This window comes from Mus caroli, chromosome 7, assembly GCF_900094665.2.
Source record: "Mus caroli chromosome 7, CAROLI_EIJ_v1.1, whole genome shotgun sequence".
Lineage (NCBI taxonomy): Eukaryota > Metazoa > Chordata > Mammalia > Rodentia > Muridae > Mus > Mus caroli.
The window spans coordinates 122,516,109-122,538,026 of record NC_034576.1 but is presented as its reverse complement, the minus strand read 5'-3'; the positions used below and the strand labels follow the sequence as shown (position 1 = coordinate 122,538,026).

Below are 21,918 nucleotides of genomic sequence, written 5' to 3'. Positions count from 1 at the left end.
TTGCCAACTCTTGACCGAGCCTTCCAAAGAGTCACACCTGTGGGATGTTATAATGATGGCCTTTCCACTTTCACGAATCTTTATCACTGTGTCCCAGAGAAGGCGCCTAGCTCTTGGGTCCATGCCAGTTGATGGTTCGTCCAGGAAGATAACTGAGGGCTTTCCCATCGTGGCAATGGCAGTGCTCAGCCTACGTTTGTTTCCTTCACTTCAGACCAAAGACAGGGGCGAAATGAAAACAGATGAAGCGATACCTATTAGTTATTTCCAGGAAAGATAACAAACACCTCTTAGTACTGAGACTTCCAACAACAGTCTCAAGTGTAGGCATCCTTACGCAGATTCCATATGGCTTCAACAAGGCGCCAGGTCCAAGTACATCTGTGCATGCACATTTATAATGTAGAAGGACAACCTTTCACATGTGTGGTTTTGGCTCCATTTGTTTACCTGTTGTTAACTATTAGGATACATAACCCCCATCCTAATTTGAAGACCTACATTTCTCTTCATTGCAGGGCAGAATCATAGGAATGTTAGAAAAAAGGAAATACTTTCTATTTTCGTTTCAGAAGTCAGGTTATGAAGTTTCATTTCTGAAAAGGGAAGATGTGAACCTGTTACTAGCATCTGAAACACAACAGCAGAAGATAATGTTCAACTCAGTGTTAACTGTCAACCTGGACACAGCCTTGAATCACCTGAAGAAGTCTCAATAATTAATTTCCCTTATCAGGTTGGTTTGTGAATATGTCTGTGAGGGATTGGTGTGATTATTAACTGACTCAAGAAGGCTCATCTAGGCAGTCCTGAGCTAGATATGAAAGTTCACTAAGCATCAGTCTGTGAGCAAACCAGGTAGCAAACAGCATTCTGCCCAAGTCCCTCCATGACTTCCTTTGATGATAGACTACGGCCTGGTAGATCGTAAGACAAATGAGCCCCTTTCTCCCCTACGTTGCTTTTGGTCAGAGTGTCCCATCCCAGTAACAGAATGAAACTAGGCTATATGGTAACATAGTCAGGTAATTACATAAAAGGAGAAGTGCAGGTGGAGCTTTGGACTCATGTCAAACACCAGGAACAAAGATGCTTAGCTGTTATGAACATTGGTAACAACAGGTAACTATAGTTAAGAAGCTATGGCATAATGACTCACCTGTAGGTGCTGATAAGACTGTTGGCATGAGACTCCAGATCCAAAGAGTTCAAGTGCTTTTTCACGTAGGGCTGAATCTGATGCTCTGAGATTCCCCATATTCTTGCATACATAATCATTATTTCCCAGCCAGTCATGTATTCCAGCAAAGCATCAAATTGAGGACAATAGCCAATTTTTGACCTGACCTAATTACAATAATTGCTGTAAGTGAAAACTCAGGCCATCTAACATCTCATGAATATTCATAGACCAGGCAGGAGGTTTCGAGGCCATGCTTCTAAGAGTCCTACCAAGAAATTTTCTTTTCTGAAGGACGACAGAATTATTGATTGTGAATATATTATAGTCAAATGGAATGACTGGTTCTCATATTCAGTTCTAATTGTCCTAGAAATGAAGAATTAAAACCTAAATCCCAGATCCCACTCAGTTTGTAGGATACTATAGTTACTGTTTGACCTGTACAGCTCTATGCTTGCCCCTTAGAAAGGCTAAACCAAAACCAAAGGTAGCCCTCATCTTTGCATATAGAAGGTCAAAAATGATGGTTGCTTTGAAACTTAAATTCTTTTCCCAGTAGGTGCAAACATCCTAGTTAGCTAGAGTAAATAGCCATAAATTTAAATTAATAATTAATTTATATTGATTCTAGATTATTCATTCTGCTTGCAAGGTTGGCATGGTACAAATTTCTTCCTCTTTGGCTAAAATGACTCTTAAGGATAGTGTATTTTCAACACACACCTGTATTCTCTTCTGTTTAACCTCTCTTTAGGATTCATATACTAAAGATACAATAAAAACACCATCAATATAAGTAAAATCAGAAAATGATTATCTACAAACAGAAAATAATTAAAAAAGAACCAGAAAAATACCTGTGATGACTCTCAGCCTCTACCTCAGGCTGATTCTAAGCACAGAGATAATAAAAAACAAGTAAATACCCCAGAAACAATAAAGAAAATTAAACAAGGAATGGGGAGGGTGATTACTGCTGGCGTTACCACATTGTCAGTTCAGTTTGTAGCAAAAATGGCGTACAGTGGAGTAGAAAATGTGGTTCCTTCATGGGACTGGGAATCAGAAACTCTATTGGGCTGAAAAAAACATGATACAAATATCCTTGGCTCTGAAAGAAACTATCAGCTTGTAGAGAAAGTCAAGAAATGAATCCTTAACTGTTAATAGAGTGCTAGAAACCCAAGAGGAAACAGAATGGGCGGGTGGTGCTCTCAGGGCAGGGTGTGCACTCCAAAGTCCTGGAAGTTAAAGGGCACCGCATCAGTTGGTGAGTGGATGGTGAAGGAAGCCATAAAGAAATTTAGAAAGTATTTAGAGATGAATAAAATGAAAATTCTGCATATCCCATGTTACAGGACTTCGTAAAAGCAGAATGTGGGGGATTTATCATTAGACTGCCCAGCTGAGCTCACGGTTAGCATTGTACCCAAAGTAGTGACTGGTGAGTTACTTGGACTGGCCCAAGCCACACAGGAGTAGGCTGTGGTTTGAAAGAGATTCGCTAAACATTCTAAAGCACTCGTAAAATACAGGACGCAGCAATGGAACAAGGGAAGGGAAACGTCGGCTCATAGAATGGGTTAAATATTTACAAATAGGGGTTAGTGTATAGAATACCTAAGCACTCCTCCAACTCAGAAAAAAAAAAAAACATCTGAAAATTTAATACACATTTTCCCTATAAAGATATATAGCAGCAAGTATGTAGGGAAAGTGCCCAATTTCCCTAATCATTAGAAAGATACAAATCAAAACCACAGAGGGAAAACATTTCTCATACTAGGCTAGATAACCATAAAACAGTCCAATTACACACACACACACACACACACACACACACACTCCGAGAAGCTCTCACCATGCAGTGAAATTGCAACAGCTGTGTGTTGCTATCAAGACTGTAAATGGTGAAGCTCATGTGGAGTATACTATGACACCAAAATCTCGAAATATATACTTTAAGGAACTAGAAGCAGGTACCCAGATACATCTCTGTTGCTATGATTCTGACCAGGATACCTTCCACATGCCCATGTGTTAAATGCATAGTCCTTGGGTTGGCCTATTGGGAGGCTGCGGATTCCTTTGGATGTAGGACCCCAAAGAAGGTCCATCCATCATATTCTTGGAGAGGATAATGGGGTCCTGTCTCCTTCCCTTTTCTCTTTTGTATTCTGGCCAGAAAATGTATGGTTTTTGATCTGCCACACATTCATGTCATGATGTGCAACATTGTCATAAAGCCAAATGCAACAGACCCAACAAATGATGCCCTTGAATATTTGAAACGGCACAAAGTGGATCTTTTAAAACATAAGTTGACCTTGTAAAATATTTGGTTATAGCTATAGAAAGCCAACTAGTACATTTCATTCTAGTGTGATAGGATTATTATTTGTAGTAGTCAAACAGTAGATGTGACGAGTGCACAAGATGTCCTGTAGTCACACAATGGAGTGAATTTGTAATACATGTATTAACCTGTAAGACAATGCCAGGCAGAAAGGCATATTCTTATATACAGCGCCTAAAGTGTAATCAAATTCATACAGTTAAGAAGTAGAACAGTGCTTACATGGGTAAATGAAGGGACGGAGAGTTACTGTGTAATGGGTAGAGATTTTCAGTTTGGAATGGTAAAGTGCCTCTAGAGACAAATTGTGGTAATGGGCACACAATGTCACCGAATTATAGACTCATGCATTCAGAAATGCATTAGATGGTAAAGTTTACATTATCTACTATATAAGAAGATACGCTAAAGAACATTTTAAAGCTGAAACGAATTAAATATTATCACTGGTCACATAAAACATGAGAGATTTTCAAATTGCATACTTGAAAGATTCCCCGAGGCTTGAAAACATTTTTTCAGACTTTGTGATGCAGAACCAGCCACTGCAAAGCTTGTGTGGGCCCTGCACATGCCTGACCTCCTTTTAAACTTCACACTTTATCTGACCATGCTGTTGATTCTCAATCCAGATTTGTTCCTTGATGAGAGATCACCTAATCCTTTTTGCACCCTAACAGTCTCAGTCAGGCAGTTATATCTCCACACTGCCCTTCCATCTCCTCAAGGGCTCTATAAGTGCTGTTAACTCCTGGAATCTGAACCTTTGCTTTCTTTTCTGCTTTACATTCTCAACATACTTCTTTCTAGAGTTACCCATCTTCTTCTGTTCCTGCAGCTAATGACCAGCACAGGACACAAGGCTGGTGGTGTCTTGCTTTGATTGGCAATGGCTCAGAAAGGCCTTCCTGATCATCAAGGCACTAGTTGCAGCTAAACTACATGCAAGTCATCCTCTGCCTTACCCTCTTCCAGCCCTTCTAGGATACATGTGATGAGAACTTGCCTTTTGCTCCTACTGTTTAAAAAAAAAAAAAGATGTTCTTGTCTTAGATTGTGCTTTCATTAACTCACCCTCTCTTTAAAAATTTGTTTTCCTCTCCAGAATCCACAGCATAGACATCTGCCATCATTGCCGTTTGCTATCCCTGGCCATCTGTCTGCTGTCTGCATCTTAGAGCCATCCTTATGTTCACATCTTAGCCTGGAATAACAGCTTACCTTTACGATGTTCTTGGTGATGCTAATGCCATCAATGAACACATCCCCGGCGGTAGGAATATTTTCTCCAGTCAAAATTTGAAAAGTGGTTGTTTTGCCTGCTCCATTGAATCCAAGTAATCCAAAGCACTCCCTCTCTTGGATAGCAAGGGAGATATTTTTCACAGCCAGAATTAGTGGAGACTTAAAGTATATCTTTAAAAAAAAATACACAAAGTGCAATTTAGTAAAGGACATGTTTAGGTTATACACAAGAAATATTGTGGACAAAGTGGTCACTCCCTTAGATAGCGTCACAAGAACTTTAGAGAAGTGTTTTCAAGGCTCCTGAAGAACCACAGTGAGACTTTGACACACACACCCCACCCCAGGAGGTGGAGGGCAGACTATGAAAGCCATGAAATGGCTTACCTTCGTGAGCTCCTTAATAAGAACTGGGCAATTCAGAAACTTTTCAGGCTGGTACAAAATTTCTCTTCTCTCATTTTCTACATCATTATCTTCAGAAGTCCCAGATAATTCCTTGGAAATTATATCCTGTATTTTTCAAGACAAATATCTTATTTATGGATATGTTTTAGAGGCATCTGTCCTAAAAGTAGTGGGTTCATAAGATCCCACCTTGGCCATAATATTACACATGTATAAGTGGATATTTTGAACAATTTCCAAGGGACTTGATGAATATTCTTGTGTACACATCCCGTAGTAATGAGTAGTTCACCACAGCAGTGAAGGTGGTGATTAGAGAAGAGGCAAAAGCTACTCACACAGTAGAAATCATGAATGTGCATGCTCTACTGTATAATTCAAAATTAAAACATTTATGGGAATGAATGGAATTCTGCATGTTTCTGTTTCCTGTGCCTTTCCTTTGAATCTTTTCTTTCTGTTTGTTTGCTTTATCCTATTCTGAATTGTTTTGTTTTGTTTTGTTTTATTATTATTATTAGATAGCTGTTTGTCTTCTAATAAGAGACAGAAAGAGAGTGGATTGGGATGGAAGGGGAGGAGCTGGGAGTAGTATAGGGATAGGAAAATGTAATCAGGATATATTGTGTAAGAAAATTTCTATTTCTAATATAAGAAAAGAGTATTTATAGACGTTATTTTATCATATGGACATAAGGATGGAAATCATCTGGAGAGATCGGAGAAACTGAAAAAACACAGCAATGCTGGAGATGGAAAAATCTCAGCAGTTAAGAGCACTTACTGCTCTTGCAGAAGACCAAGGTTCAGTTCCCAAGACCTACATGGCAACTCACAACCACCTTTAACTCCAGTTCCAGGAGATCCAACACATGCAAAGCATTGGGCCACATGTCGTGATATTATGCCTTTAGTCCTAGACCTCAAGAGCAGAGGCTAGCTGATCTGTGTGGGTTCAAGATATGGTCCACATAGTTCCAGATTAGCTGAGGTTACACAGTAAGTCTCAAGAAAGAAAATGTAGTAAGGCATTTAAAAAATGTGGTAATAAATAAACATTGAGAACTAAAAGAGAATTATCTGGGCATTATCTGGGCATGCACTGATAATCTTAGCACTTGGGAGGTAGAAGCTGGAGGATGTGGGCTCCAGTCTAGCTCATGGTTTCTGTAGTTAGTTATGTAGAAAGATCTTTAAGGATGAAGCCTTCATCACAACCATCATATTGTAAAACCAGGAATTCTGATTATTACTACAAAAACAGAAGAAGATTTGAGTCACATCTCCTTCTGAACTGCCAGTGTCTTCAGGTGCCCTACACAGCCTGCATTTAGATAAGGCTTCCACCATGGAGCCAGTGTCTGGAGCTGTGTGGCTTGGCTTACTCTCTTCTATGGATACACATATTTTCCTGGGTATTCTCTAGCTGTCCTGTTATTACCTTCATAAATTTCTCAAACTTTGCCTCTTCCTGTTGTTGGAATACAGTATACTCTTTCTTATACTCACTTTCCCTTACCCAGGTCATGTGGAAACAGCCTCTGGTCTGTTATCTTACCTAAAATCCTACATACACTATTACTTTCCATTTTGAGACAGTGTCTAAGTTACCTAGACTGGCCTTGAACTCCCTCTATAGCCCAGGAGTGCCTTGAACTTGTGATCCTCTTGTCTCAGACTCCCACATGGCTGGGACTATAGACCTGTATTACCACATGTGGTTTGGTGTATGTACTGTTAAATGCTCACATTAGAATCAGTTTAAGAGCCATGGCTTTGAGCTTGCTAAAGAGAAATCAGGAAATTAACAAATGAGAATTATCATATAAAAACCAAATGTGAATAGAACAAAGGAAATGTGAATAGAACCAAGGAAATTATAAAAAATAAAGATCAAAAACTAAATACAAGATAAAGTTGTCAGCAAAAGATAAAATTCATAAAGATATAAACTTTAGCCCTTCACAACGATCATCAGAACGAGTGGGATTGATTTAGGTAATACCTCAACAGGACTTTATGAAGGACATTCCCGCAGATAATGACATTTTTCTCTAATAACTGAGATGTAAACAAATGCCTACTTTCCATGCTGCTAGAGTTTTGTTGTTTTTTTATTGTTTGTTTTGTTTTCCTTTGGCTTGTTCCATTCTTAAGTATTTACCGGCTTGTATTTCTTGCAGGCACCAAAGTAAACGTGTTGATGGATGAGCATTTTTACTTTCCAGGAGATATTTTCCCAAAAGAAAATCAAGAGAAGGAAAACAAAGCCGGCGATGCTCATAGCAATTAAATACTTTCCCAGCATAGGTTTCTTCAAAGAATAAATGTTCTTCTTAGTGTCTGAGGATGGAAGGCAGAAAAATGGGGTATCACACTTAATTTTATTGTGCAACACTGATGTGAACAACTGATAAAACACCAAATAAGAATCAGATAAAATGAAATATTCGGCTAAACTAAGACACGGTCTTCAGAGTTTGAGAAGTGATTATCCCCCTATGGAAATGCAGTTTGAGAGACTGACCCTCATCAACATATTGTATAGTAAAATAACAAGGATAAAATATTAACGGGTGTACTGATAGTCTAGCAATAAACTCAGTCTACAAGCCCCAGGGAGTCATATTTCCCCACCTTGCCAGCACTGAGATTCCAAACATGTGCCACCAGCCCTGGCTTTTTAAAACGTGGGTTTGGGGAATTGAATTCACATCCTCCTGCTTATATAGCAGGCATCTTAATGACTGAACTATCTCCCCAGCCTAATGACTGAAGTGTATCTGTTACCTCCTTCCAGCCTAGCAAGGCTGGCTGTGACCATCCACTGCCGCTTTAGCGGAGCCACCTGCTGTGCTGCTCCTTTGATGTGCCACTACCTGCCTGAGGCCCAACCTGCCAGAGGGCGAACCAGTTCTCTTTCAAGAATCTTCAGGAGTTAACGCCGAACTGCGATGATCTTGGCGAGTTCCCACTAAAAGGCTGACCTATCTACTTCAAAGGAACTTTGCTTGGCCAGGGACAGGCCTCTCCTTTTCTGTATAAAGCGTGTTTGCTGACATTAAAATTGAACCTTGAGCAGAGTCTTGTCTTGGTTCCTTCCTTATCTCGCGCAGCCTAGCCCTTCTTCTCTTCCAGGTTTCCAAAATCCAGGTTTCCAAAATGCCTTTCCAGGCTAGAACCCAGGCCTGTGATCTGCTGGCCGGACACAACATGTATCCATACAAAAAGCAATTGCAGAGAGGGCACAGAGAGTTCCCTGTGCTGTGTGCCTATTCTCCTTTATTCCACTAACTATGCTAGTACCATGCATGTTATCATGAGTGTACAGATATGAATACTTCATTGAAGTACCAGATTCATTCGTATTTCATAGCTTTTAATGCAATGTCCTTTATATGTTCCATGTTCCAATCCCAAAACCATCTCACGTCATAGTCATCTCTTGCACTTTCTTATAGGATTACATTCATATTCATGATTATGGTGGTGCTGCAGTGCCTGGAAGGGAAGTCTGTGGAGGAGAGGACCCTTTCATCACATTAAAAAAAATGAGCTGTGCATTGTTGGTGTGAACCAGTTCTACTGCTGTTGATTTCAGTACCTGCCTGATGTCACCTAGCTAGCTTTCTTTGCTAAAAGCCAACAATAACAACAACAACAACAAAAACCCCAAAATCAAACAAACAAAAAAAAAACCCCCCAAAAAACCCAAAAACCAAAAATCAAACCAAAACCAAAAACAAAACCCTTTTCCTTCTCCCACTCTGCCATATTGAGCACTGAACTACCAAATTTAGATAATACATTAAAATATAACCAATAAAAATAAAAGATAAATATCAGAGTTCCCATGTTTACATAAAAATAGGCGAATCTTTTCTTACACCTTGACATATAATCCAGCTTTACTTTTAGTGCCCAAATTGCTCCATTTTGGGTCCTTGAACTCCTCCTTGCACTTTTTAGTGTGTGCATACATGCATGCATATGTGTGTGGGATGCATGTATGTATGTGTATGTGCATGCGTATGTGTGTACTGATTGTCTAGCATACACATACATACATGCACATACGCACACACGCACGCACATACAATATTACAATATAGCATGAGTATAGAGGTTGTAAGACAACTTCGTTCCATCTTTGTTTGGATCTCAGGAATTAAATTCATGTCAGCAGGCTTATGTGTCAAGTACCTTGACTTACTGAGCCATCATGGGCCCTGAACTTTCCTTCTAAAGAATCATATTCCATAAATGCTTGTAAGGCATGTATACATAAAATTGAGTCTTATGTTATTTATTTCAAATTCAACAGCTATATTAATTTATTGCAAAAACCGATAACTTATTAGGAAAACTGTGATCTTTTTAATAGACTATCAAATTTAGTATTCTTAGTAGCCTTTTCATTTCTCATACATTAGAATTATGGTTTTAAAACATTTGATTCATTGCAAAGATAAAATGCAACATAGTATACATTTTAGGCATAACATCACAGTGGCATCTATGAATCCAGTCCTCCCAAGTGAAGTCCATACATACCTATGTGCTACCTCACTTTTGCACCCACAGGGGTATCCATAAATTGTATACATTTTTGTCTACATATAAGTGGGTCGATTATATATCCTTAAAGTAACAACATACTAATTTTAAATATTAACAGTTTGAAATTTTCCATTCTGTATTGTCATCCAGAAACTGTTTTGCCTTTGTGTTATCATTTCTACAATTCTTAAATTAGAAGCAAAATGGAAACATATAATCATGGTTGTCTTCATCCTGGTCTTCTGCCATGTTTACCACTCTACCACACCCCATATTTTGATGCTATAAGAGAATTTGCAAATAAACTGCCTCTATATATTTTTATTTTATTTTATTTTTTTACACATCCCTTTTCCATTCACATTTCCACAGGCAAGGATGCTGCTCTGTGGGCCATCTCTACAACTGGGAAGCATCTTCAAAGATGTGACCTCTTGGAGAGCAAAGTGGCACATGTCATCAATTGAGCACTCAGGACCTCTGTGAGTTTGAACCCAGCCTACTCTACATAGCTAATTCCAGACCAGCCAGGGTTACAGAGCACGACCAGGCCTCCAAAGAAAAATGAATCTACATTTTTCTCCCAAACTTTCCAGAAGTCTGGCCTTTGTGTGCTGTGCTGTTGTCTTTGACTCTATCTGTAATGGAAAGAGCCTTGAGACCACAGTCATGCCCTTCCCATGTGGTTGCTGGGATTGAACTCAGGACCTTTGGAAGAACAGTCAGTGCTCTTACCTGCTGAGCCATCTCTCCAGCCCTCTATATATTTTTAAAAGATTATCTTATTTTATGTCTCATTTTTGCCCCTCCCCGCCTCCTCTATCATTTGAATGGATGTTAACTTCTTTCTTCTGCTGGAAATTATTGTTTCACAGGCCATCAACCCCTCAGACACACTGTCTGGGATGGCCACTTGGGTATGTAGCTTATGAAAGCCATGTCTCTTGTGTTCTGGAGGGAGGGTGGGAGATGGAGTGGATAAAGACTTTCCATTCCCAGGTAGGCTTTGCCCTCAATTTATGCTATTTGTTTTCTTTTTGCACAACTTCAAGTCTCTAAGAAACAATTCTGCCTTTCAAGTTTTTCTTTTTTTTTTTAATTTTTGTTTTTTAAAATTGAAAATAGAGTCTTCTCTCATATAATACGTCTTGACCACAGCTTCCCCTTCCTCAATTTTTCTCTTCCCAAGTGTGCTGGCTTGGTTTATATCAACTTAATTCAAGTTAAGATCATTGAAGAGGAGGGAGCCTCAATTGAGGAAATGCTTCCCATAAGATTTGTCCGTGAGGCATTTTCTTAATTAATGATTGATGGGAGAGGGCACTGCCTATTGTGGGTGGTGTCATCCCTCAGCTGGTGGTCCTGGGTTCTATAAGAAAGCAAGCTGAGCAAGCTAGGGGGAGCAAGCCAGAAAGCAGCACTCCCCCATGGCCTCTGCATCAGCTTCTGCCTCCAGGTTTCTGCTGTGACTTCCTTCAGTGACAGACAACTCTGTGTTAATAACAAGCTAGTAAACCTTTCCCTCCCCAGCTTGCTTTTGCTTCATGTTGTTTCATCACAGCAATAGTAACTGTAATTAGGACACCAAGAATGAGAATTTTCCCCAACTAATAATATGGCAAACCATAAATCCTGCAGGTTCAAGCAATCTAAGCAAGGGAAACATTGATTTCCCTAAGCTAAACTGAGATAATATAGTCATGAAAGAGGGTAAACATTGACAATAAATAGTTCAGTAACTCTTCTTATGATCTTAGATGGGTACTCTCCCAACACAGAACATAGTAAGCACACAAGTCTCTGAAGGGCTTTATGGGACTAGCTGTATTACTTATGGTAAGTTAGAAACCAAACGCCAAAATGGATCAATATATTCTATATAGATTGATGAAAATGGTAAACATTCTCAAGATTGATCAAGAAAGAAAAGAAGCGCCAATGAGATGGCTGATTGAATAAAAGCACTTGCCACCAAACCTGATGACCGGGTTGACTCCAGGGTCTTCTTTGTAGAAGAAAAGAACTGATTATTGCAAGTTTTGTAAGTTGTTTTCTGACTTCCATACATGTGCCCATCCCTCACCTTAAAATGCGTGCTCTCACACATGCTCACACACAGAAAGAAAAGAAGGGAGGATATAGTCATGAATCTTACAGGTGCTAAACTTATCCTAAGGTATTCTGAGCAAACTTACCCCAATCAAGTTAAAATTTTAGAATGAATGAAATGGCCCCAGAAAACAATGATAAAACTCCTCCCTCAACATTTTAAATAACCAAAGTATAAGATCAAAGAATGCAGTCTTTATTTTCAGAATGATCAAGAAACTAAAACTTGTTACAAAATATCAACCACAAGTAGTACAGCTATTCCCATAAAACCCTTCAGAGAAAGCCCCGGGGTAACCATGACCTGCGATGTCGTTTTGCTCTAACATCTAAATCTCAGGGACAATCACTGAAATGGTCGCTAACCCAGGCTTGTCTATATTGTAACTGTATTGTAACTATTGTAACTTGTCTATATTGTAACTGTATTGTAACTATTGTAACTTGTCTATATTGTAACTGTATTGTAACTATTGTAACTTGTCTATATTGTAACTGTATTGTAACTATTGTAACTTGTCTATATTGTAACTGTATTGTAACTATTGTAACTTGTCTATATTGTAACTGTATCATGCTTGCTTTTGCCTGTGTAATCGCATTAAAACTACTGGACATTGAAGAGTGGGGAGAAACAGATTGCAGAATTGAAGAAAACATTCACAAATCATATATGAAAGGAATGCCTAGTGTCCAGAATATATCAAAACAAGTGGCCCGACTATGGGCAAAGACTGTTTTGCAAAAGAGAAGATACCCGCATGGGCAATAGGCACCCAGGGAAAGGTTGATGTCACTAAACATCAGGAAAAGGCAAATCAAAATCAAAATGAGATACGACCTCTACTAAGAGGGCCACGATCAATGGAAAGGGAAATAACAGTTATTGGGTGGGGACATGAAGAAATGAGTCCTCATACATTGCTGCATAAAAAGATCCAACCATCCTAACCCCTGATGTTTATTTCCTGTACAGCTGACTCAGCTGGAGTGCTAGGCTGCCCTCTGAGGACCCAGCTTATGGCACTCTTTCCCTTCTCATCCATCCCACTCTCCCCACACATTTTCAGGGTTAGTGAATGGCATGTTCTACCATAATGGATTCCCAACATCCATGAGTCATTCCATGCTTCCCTTTACCACAAATCTTCAGGTTTCTTGTTTTACTTTTTTTTTTCTTTTTTCTTGGTTTTGATTCTGTCCTTTTCTCCTACATTGTTTCTCTCACCCAAACTGTTTCCACCCACTTTAATGTACTTATTAAAAAGTATACTAGAGTCCCTCCTGTACCAAATACTCTATTAGACACTGGGGGATTTTGCCTGTCCCTTGAGATCTGTTGTGGGCAGGTGAGGATGTGCAATTATATGGGACAATGGTGTAACAAAAGGGAGTGTAATGCAATATACAATCTTCTCCTGGAGGTTCTGTCCTCTATGGTATAGAGTTCTGGTCCGTAAAAGCAGTGTGACAGGGGCTAGGGAGATGGCTTGATGGCTAGTACAGTTGCCATGAAAATGTGAGGACCAGAGTTTGGATAACCACCATGTATGTAAATGTCCAGCAGACCTGGTGGCCTGCCTCTAATCTCAGCACTGGCGAGGTAGAGGGAGAAGAGTTCCAGGGCAAGCTGGCTACAGAGACTAGCCAAATTGGTGAGCTATGTGCTCAGAGTGAAACCTTGCCTCATTATACAATCTGTGAAGTGACCCAGGGAGATACCCAATGGCAACCTTGGCCTCCACTTGCACATTAACATATAAATATGTATTTGTATATGCATGTACAAATACAAAAGGCAGATATACGACATAGGCAAAAGTTAGTTTTTAAAATGAATAGTAAACAAATCCATAACTTGGTTTTGTTGTGAAAATATAAAATCCACAGACAGCTGTTTATTAGTTGATCTTTTTTTTTCTTTATGGTCACATGACTTTAAGCTTTGTCCTCATCTCCCTATGGTGTGCACCAAGCTGAGGGCCACATGCATACCAGAAAGTTATGCTGTCACTGAGTTACAGCCACAACCTTCTTTTCATTTTGTGCCAGTCTTGCTAACTTTCTCAGGGTGACCTTGAACACAAGACCCCAACTTACAACCCTCCATTAGTGTTCCAAGGGTTACATGCTCGTTTTGTGAAATGCTTTATGTATTAAGACCCTGCCTTTGAAAGATAAACAGGCTCATCATACCATCCCCACTCTGTGCATCTGATTTCCTAGACACTTAGAGATCCCCAATATACTTACATTTGTTGCTACAATTCAGGTATTTGAGAGCATTCTTTTGCTGGATGCATAGCATTTTCTTCCGGTAAATAACAGTATACTCGCTGATACACTTCCCAAGGTTGTACATAGGAAAGAGCAGCAGCGTATTGAGCAGGAAGGTTTGGGTGGAGTTGGACATGATGGTTGATATCCCTAAAAGGGTGACAAGAACAGGTTAATTAAAAGGAAATGAAGGTCACAAGTCCCCCTAGTAATGATCAAACCGAGGCCAGGGAATTGAAGCCCAGATGATTATGTCTGAATTACTGTTAATTACTTGCTAATGGGTTTTGGTATCGCCAAAAGCTGAAGGTTGTGCTGATGATGACAGAATCCTGAAAAGTCTTTTTGGTGAAGTAGAACTGTGGCTTTTATTTTTTTATGTGAAAAGAATTTAAACTTGCACTTGATGGTTATAGTGAATTTCACATTTTCTGCCTTTTCTGAAATCTTGTTTAGTATCTTGCAATTTGTACAAGTTTTCATGTTTGTTGGCCCAAGGTTTCATGTGTATAAGGACATTGTCTCTGTTTTCTTTTCCTTTCCTTTCCCTTTCTTGTCTTGCCTTTCCTTTTCATTCTTTTCCTGCATTCCTTTTCATTCAGTCTTTCATTCCTTCCTTCCTTCTAGAATATTTTTAATGGTACAGCAACTGTGTATACACCTGTTTGTTGTTTCCTAAGCTATTTGCCATTTTGTTAATTGCTCAAGTTCTTTCAACAGCTGATGGCTCTGTGTGTGTGTGTGTGTGTGTGTGTGTGTGTGTGTGTGTGTGTGTATGTGGTGTCTCTGCTATTCAGGTTTTACTTTTTTTGTCCATAATTGTTCTTTATTTGAATGTTATTCCCATTGAAGTTGTATGGCTGTTAAATTTTAGCCTTTGCAACATTAATGATTAGAGATATACAGTTTCTCCAAATAGCCAGTTGGCTGCAGAGTGTTCACTCTTCAGCTCCCTAAGTAGTTCCCATTTCCTGCTACTGTCCTTGGCTCATATATCAGTTCTCAGGCATGTGTTCCTTTTCCCATTACCTTGTGCTGCTGATTTGTAATGCAATAGCATAGTGGTGAAGGAATCCAGCCAGTGCATCATCTGCTCGGCTTTTCAGATATTCTGAAGCAGTGTGCTTGGCTGGGATTGTATAGACATACGTACCCACTAACTCACACGCTCAGTAGATACCAACTGTCCTCTTCTCTCCACTGTCTTGCCCATCAGTTCTAAGAAAGGTGTATATGATATTGTGTTTCTGCAGTTAGCTGGAGTAGTTCTGGTAATTCTGAGTATGCACACTTCCTGATTAGATTGTCAAGTAAATAAAATTTTACAATTCTTAGAACTTTATGCTAAAGGGAATCTATTACCACATTGCTATCCTATGTTTCTGATAATTTTAATGTGAAAAATACATTTGATCATATCAATATAACGCTTCAAGTTTTAGTTTTCCATATACACATTTTTGTGACTACTGTACTTTGTATATCTTAGTTCCTTAAACTGTGTTTTCTGTAAAGAGCGTGAAGGTCAAAGCTGGGCTTGGAGAGTCCATTATGACCACCTTGCCATTTATCTTGTGATCATGCTTTGTCATTTTGCTTTATTGCTTGTGTCCAGTGTTCATAATGACGTTCATATTACGCTTTTGTTTGCTGTTTTCTACTTCATTCTCTCACTTCCTCTCCTTCTGTACTGGATAGATTGTGTTTTGCAAGTTACACTTTAAAGAGACATTCTATCGGTGACCCTGGACATCTGGACACATGGCTTTCTGGTTCACTCTTGGGCTCCGCTGTAGCTGCGGCTGTGGCTCCTCTGTGGTTACAGCTGTGGCTGCAGTATCTTTGTAGCCTCAGGGTCCTACAGCCTTACCTGCTGGAACCAGGTAAGGGAAGTTTCTTAAACTAAAGATTTCTGTCTGTGAACAAGTCTGGAAATTCTAAAATTTTCAAACACTAATTCTTTGTCTTTTATGATTTCTTTCTAAACTTTATTTAGTCACATATTGAAACTTTATCCTCCAATGATTTTAAAATTCCATGTTTTTGTTGTTTCTATGCCATGGGCTATCATATATATATATATATATATATATATATATATATATATATATATTGCATTAGTCTTTATTCTACTACTTCTCACTTTAACTATGGATAATATTTTAAAACTTTCAGTACTACTCAGCTATTAAAAAGAATGAATTTATGAAATTCCTAGNCAAATGGATGGACCTGGAGGGCATCATCTTGAGTGAAGTAACACAATCACAAAAGAACTCACACAATATGTATTCACTGATAAGTGGATATTAGCCCAAAACTTAGGATACCCAAGATATAAGATACAATTTGCTAAACGCATGAAACTCAAGAAGAATGAAGACCAAAGTGTGGACACTGTCCCCTTCTTAGAATTGGGAACAAAACACCCAGGGAAGGAGTTACAGAGACAAAGTTCGTAGCTGTGATGAAAGGATGGACCATTTAGAGACTGCTGTATCCAGGGATCCATCCCATAATCAGCTTCTAAACGCTGACACCATTGCATACACTAGCAAGATTTTGCTGAAAGGACCCAAATATAGCTGTCTCTTGTGAGACGATGCCGGGGCCTAGCAAACACAGGAGTGGATGCTCACAGTCAGCTATTGGATGGATCACAGGGCTCCCAATGGAGAAGCTAGAGAAAGTACCCAAGGAGCTAAAGGGATCTGCAACCCTATTGTTGGAACAACATGATGTACTAACCAGAACCCCGGAGCTCTTGTCTCTAGCTGCATATGTATCGAAAGATGGCCTAGTCGGCCATCACTGGAAAGAGAGGCCCATTGGACTTGCAAACTTTATATGCCCCAATATAGGGGAATGCCAGGGCCAAAAGAATGGGAATGGGTGGGTAGGGAAGTGGGGGGCGCTATGGGGGACTTTTGGGATAGCATTGGAAATGTAATTGAGGAAAATATGTAATAAAAATATTAAAAATTAAAAAAAAAGAAATGCCCACAAAGGCTCACTTGTTTGCATAATTCAAAAAAAAAAACCAAAAAAAAAACCTTTCATCTACAAAAGCTGTTTTAGCTTTATTTTTAATTAAAATTTATTTTATGTGGAATTTAACTATGAGATTATCTGGAAGCTAGGGAATTTGTATTTGTATATGTTTTTTTTACTATTCAGTTGGGACCACAGCCAGCTGAAATTATTTAAAACAAATTATCAATGTTTTGTGTTTTTTTTCTCACATGGTTACTATACTTTTAGAACAAAATGTATGTGAGTACTTACAAATTCTTAAGGGAAATATTTATTTTGTATCTAACTAGGTCAAATAACCCTAAGGTTTCTGAAAGCGGGTGTAAATGATCCGTGTCATTATCTATCAGCCGTGTGAGGTTTGAGAAAAATGCTTGAGTACGCAGTGAAGAAAAAGCAACACAGCATTTTCAACAAATGGTGCTAGGGAAAATGAGTGTCTACATGTAAAGAAATAAAAATAGATCTGCATCTCTCACCCTGTACCAAAAATCAATTCCCAAGGATCAAAGATCTCAATGTAATACCCAGAACTCTGAAATTACTGAAGAACCATTGAGTCTAAGCTATAGGAAGTGGGAGAGAGGTCCTGCCAAGGACCTGAAGCTCAGGTTGGGTCTCTGAGTGGAGCATGCTGACTAGATGATAGTAGAAGCCCTAGGTTATTGAGATATTTCTGATACAGATGTTTGCAAAATCCTAGAATTTAACTGTCTACTACTACCCATCTTTTTGGCCCATTGCTGCTGATTTATGTCTTGCCTTCTGTGGGGAAGGGGACATTTTGTGACGTTCTCACACTTACTTGCTTCTATTATGGTATCCATTAAGAGACTTAAAGTGCCAGAGAGATAACAGAACACCAGAAGATTGATGTAGGCAGAGTTGCTCTTAGAAAACAGGAAGCTCATCAGGTATGTGAGGGGGATGGCAGACCACCCAAACAGTGTGAGGATCAGCATCGTGTCCAGAATGTGGTAGTCGGTGACATAGATGTCAAATTTGCAGTGTTTGAACATAACCTGAAACAGAGGGTACAGAGACAAAGGTGAAGTTAGGGTCGGTCTGTCTGTCTCTGTTTTCTCTGTCATTATCTTTCTCTGCTTCTCTCTCTCTCTCTCTCTCTCTCTCTCTCTCTCTCTCTCTCTCTCTCTCTCTTTCTCTCTCCACACACACACACACACACATGCCCTAAGCCCAAACACTCAAAAAACAAAAAAAAAGGAAATACCAAGACTTTCATTTTCTTTAGAATTTTCTCCATAAAATAGAATTGCCTCCTTAAAATAGAATCTACAACTCAACATGAATTCAAGTCAGGTGTATCTCCTGTTCACTAGAGGACATTCCAGCAAACAGAACCATAACCATGGTCTTTTTTTAATTTTGTTTTTCTCATTAGAAAAGTTTTTCTAAAGATTCATGCACAGTACACGTAGAATCTCATACTAACAACAGCTATCAACTTTCCTAGAGAGTAGATGATTTCCTTCCATTTCTTCAGTTGTGTCTCATTGATAACCATTGCTTTTAAATTAGGCTTCATAGGTCTAGCCTGCTTCTCCCATACATTGCAGGACCTCCTTCTTACCTGCTTATAATTCATGTGGGAAACTAGTTAAGGAAGCATAAATTTAGAAAGACCTAAATTAGAATCTTGTTTGACTGAATCTCCTCCAAGGTCCTGGAAACTACTATTCCACACTCTGAGTTTGGCTTTTCCTAAATCTCATAAAAGTGGAATCACACAGTATTTGACTCTGGGTGGTTGCTGTATTTTATAAATATCCTCTGTCTTCATCTGCAATAACAGAAAATATGAGGAATAACTTCTTTCTAAGGCCAAATGACGCTGCATTGTTTGTGGTTGCCATATTCTTTTGCCCCACACATCGGTTGGTGGTCATTAAGGTGTCCTCCACATTTTGGGTATTGTGATTATCATATAATGAAAGTAGGAATGATAATATATCTTTTAGACAGGATCTCATGGACCCCAGCTGAGGATGACTGTAAACTCCTAACCTCATGCCTCTATCTCCCAAGTACTGAGATTCACAGACAGGGACCATCATTCTCAGTGCTGAGAAGTGCTTTATGAGATAATGAGCAAGGTTACTTACTGGCATAGCTAGGTTTGTGAAAACATTAGATAGAGGAGAGATTTTCCTTGTGGAATCAAAGGAAAAGAAACTCTCACAGGCTTTACTCAGCAGCTGACTCAGACAGACACAGACACCCATAGTCAGACAGTGGATGGAGCTCAGAAAATCTTATGGAAGAACAGGAGGAAGGATTGCAAAGGGAGAGGATGGAACTCTACAGAAAGACTAATAGAGTCAACTAACCTGGACCCTTAGGGTTCTCAGAGTCTGAACCACCAACCAAAGATTATACAATGGCTGGACCTAGGTCTGCCTGCTCATATGTAGCAGATGTGCAGCTTGACCTCCATGTGGGTCCTGAACAACTGGAGCAGAGGCTATCCCAAAAGCTGTTACCTGTCTGTGGGATATGTTCTTCTAGCTGTGCTGCCTTATCTGGCCTTAGTAGGAGAAGAGATGCCTAGCCTCGAAGAAACTTGAAGTGCCGAGGGCTGGGGGCGGGGGGTGGGGGTGGGGGACACCTGCCCAGAGGAGAAGGGGAAGGGGGCAGTGAGTGGGATGTAAAGTGAATAAATAAAAAATTAATTAATAAAAAGAAACGTTCACAACATTGTTTGCACTCACCAGTAGGAAGCAGCAAGAAATGAAGAAGATAATGAGATCAAATACCAGGGCAGAAAGCCAGTACACAGGGATGGAGACCCCACTCAGAAGCTGCATGTGCTTTGTCTTGGTGTGTCTCTCAGTCACCGTCAGGATGCAAAAGCCACTGACCAAAAGAGCCATGCCCAGCTGAATTTTGAAGGCCACAATCTTCCCATCTGTACTCCTACAGAAGGAACAAAAGGAGGATACAGATTTATACCAATGGCTGTTTTTGTCTCAGAAATATAACTGAATGGGGCGGGAAGAATGCATTTCAAGTGCAAAAGTAAAACAGACAAACAGAACAACAACAAAAACATACCCCGGCCATTCTTTCCTCTGGGGCTTTGGCTGAGGTTTATTGAAGACTGTTATGGAAGCATCAGGACCAGAAAGTGACATGAAAAGAATGTTGTCTAAAACTGCCAGGGATAGAGATGGTGAGTGGTAGGCTTCATTGTTGAACAGAACAGTAAGGTTTACTCTATTTGTAACCACCTTGATAGAAAGTGCGATAATACACAAATGAATGCATTCGTCATTTCCCTCCAAATATTTGAGTAGGTCACCTAGGACAAAGACACAATACTTGTCAGTAAATCTAACATACTGTTCACGACAAATTCTGTCATCCAAGGTCTAATAATCAAGCCAAGTTTCTCACCAATCACTTCCAATCTTGCTGAGATAATTCTTTCAAACATTAGCTGTTACCCTTGGGGCTTATTCTGTCATTAAAGTCTGGGCTTTCTCATTGTATTTACCATAACCCAAACTACAATTTTGCCGAGAAAACACCCTGATGCAATCCTTCAACTCAACTACCTCTCTTTAACAGATTGGTAAGAAATTTAATTCACATTGCAGAGTTTACTGAACTCCCCTCAGATAAAATCCCCCCCAAAACTAAAAAAACTTAGTAAATGTTATAATGTTATTTTTATTCCCTAAAATTGCTCTTTATTTTTGAGCTTTTTTCTTTTTTTTTCTTTTTTCTTCTCTCATATATTACATCCAGATAGCAGTTTCCCCTCCCCCTCTCTTCCTAGTGTCTCTTCTTCACTTCTTTTCACTCCCAGATCCACTCCTCTTCTGTTTCCCTCAAGGAAAGAGCAGGCCTCCCAGGGATATCAACCAAACATGGCATACGTCTCATTAAGACTTGGCGCAAACCCTTATACCACGGCTGGATGAAACAACCCAGAAGGAGGAAGGTGGTTTCAAGAGCATGCAAAAGAATCAGAGACAGCCTCAATCCCGCTGTTAAGACTCCTACAAGAATACCAAGCTATACAACCATAAAATCTATGCAGAGGACCTAGGTCAGACCTACACAGGCTCTCTGGTTGTCAGTTCAGTCTCTGTGGGCCCATGAGCTTCGGTTCGTTGATTCTGTGGGCCGTGCTCTTGTTCTGTTCTCATCCCCTCCAGGTCCTATAATCCCCCTATCCCACCTTCCACAGGATTCCCTGGGCTCTTTTTTTGAGTATTTCAGAGCTACAAAGCACCAACATGCTTTGGTCAAGATCCTGAGAGGAACAAAAGCATTGAGGGAAGCCCAACATTTTGTTCCCTTCTAAGTGGTGGGAAATCCCTGCAAGTCTCCAGGATTTCAGTGAAGCATAAGACCATCATACCCTGTCTAGCAGTGAGGAAGAGACAGACTAAGCCTTATACAGACCCAGCCTCTGTCCAATAAGCTTCTACTCAGCCCTGCAGTGGGTTGAATGATGCCCATCCACATGGGTTTCAGCTTGCAAATCATTTCACTGTGTCTACTGATAGGAACACTTGGAAATGTGTTTTAACAGTTATGGGCTCATTCCTTAACCCAATCAAACCGACATCAAATGAACCATGAGGTGTGTGTAGCCTCATTTGTAATAGTACTTCATTATTGTTAGTTTTAAATCACTTGTCTTCTATTCCACAATCCACTTAATCTATTCTACAAGCTAGAATTACTTTACCATCAAAAAATATAAGCATTAACATAT

The 21,918-nt window shown here is 39.6% G+C and overlaps 1 protein-coding gene across 1 annotated transcript in view; it reads right to left on the bottom strand.

The window, feature by feature from the left end:
• The window catches only part of LOC110299272 (ATP-binding cassette sub-family A member 3-like), a 76,917-nt gene that overhangs the window by 5,584 nt on the left and 49,415 nt on the right, over positions 1–21,918 (bottom strand). The window contains exons 21-29 of the mRNA XM_021168935.2: positions 20,244–20,490; positions 19,901–20,105; positions 17,977–18,193; positions 14,115–14,288; positions 7,357–7,535; positions 5,172–5,297; positions 4,761–4,955; positions 1,160–1,347; positions 38–208 (exon numbers count right to left, since the gene is read on the bottom strand). Coding sequence (XP_021024594.1) covers positions 38–208; positions 1,160–1,347; positions 4,761–4,955; positions 5,172–5,297; positions 7,357–7,535; positions 14,115–14,288; positions 17,977–18,193; positions 19,901–20,105; positions 20,244–20,490 — 1,702 coding nt within the window. The remainder of the gene's footprint in view (positions 1–37; positions 209–1,159; positions 1,348–4,760; positions 4,956–5,171; positions 5,298–7,356; positions 7,536–14,114; positions 14,289–17,976; positions 18,194–19,900; positions 20,106–20,243; positions 20,491–21,918) is intronic.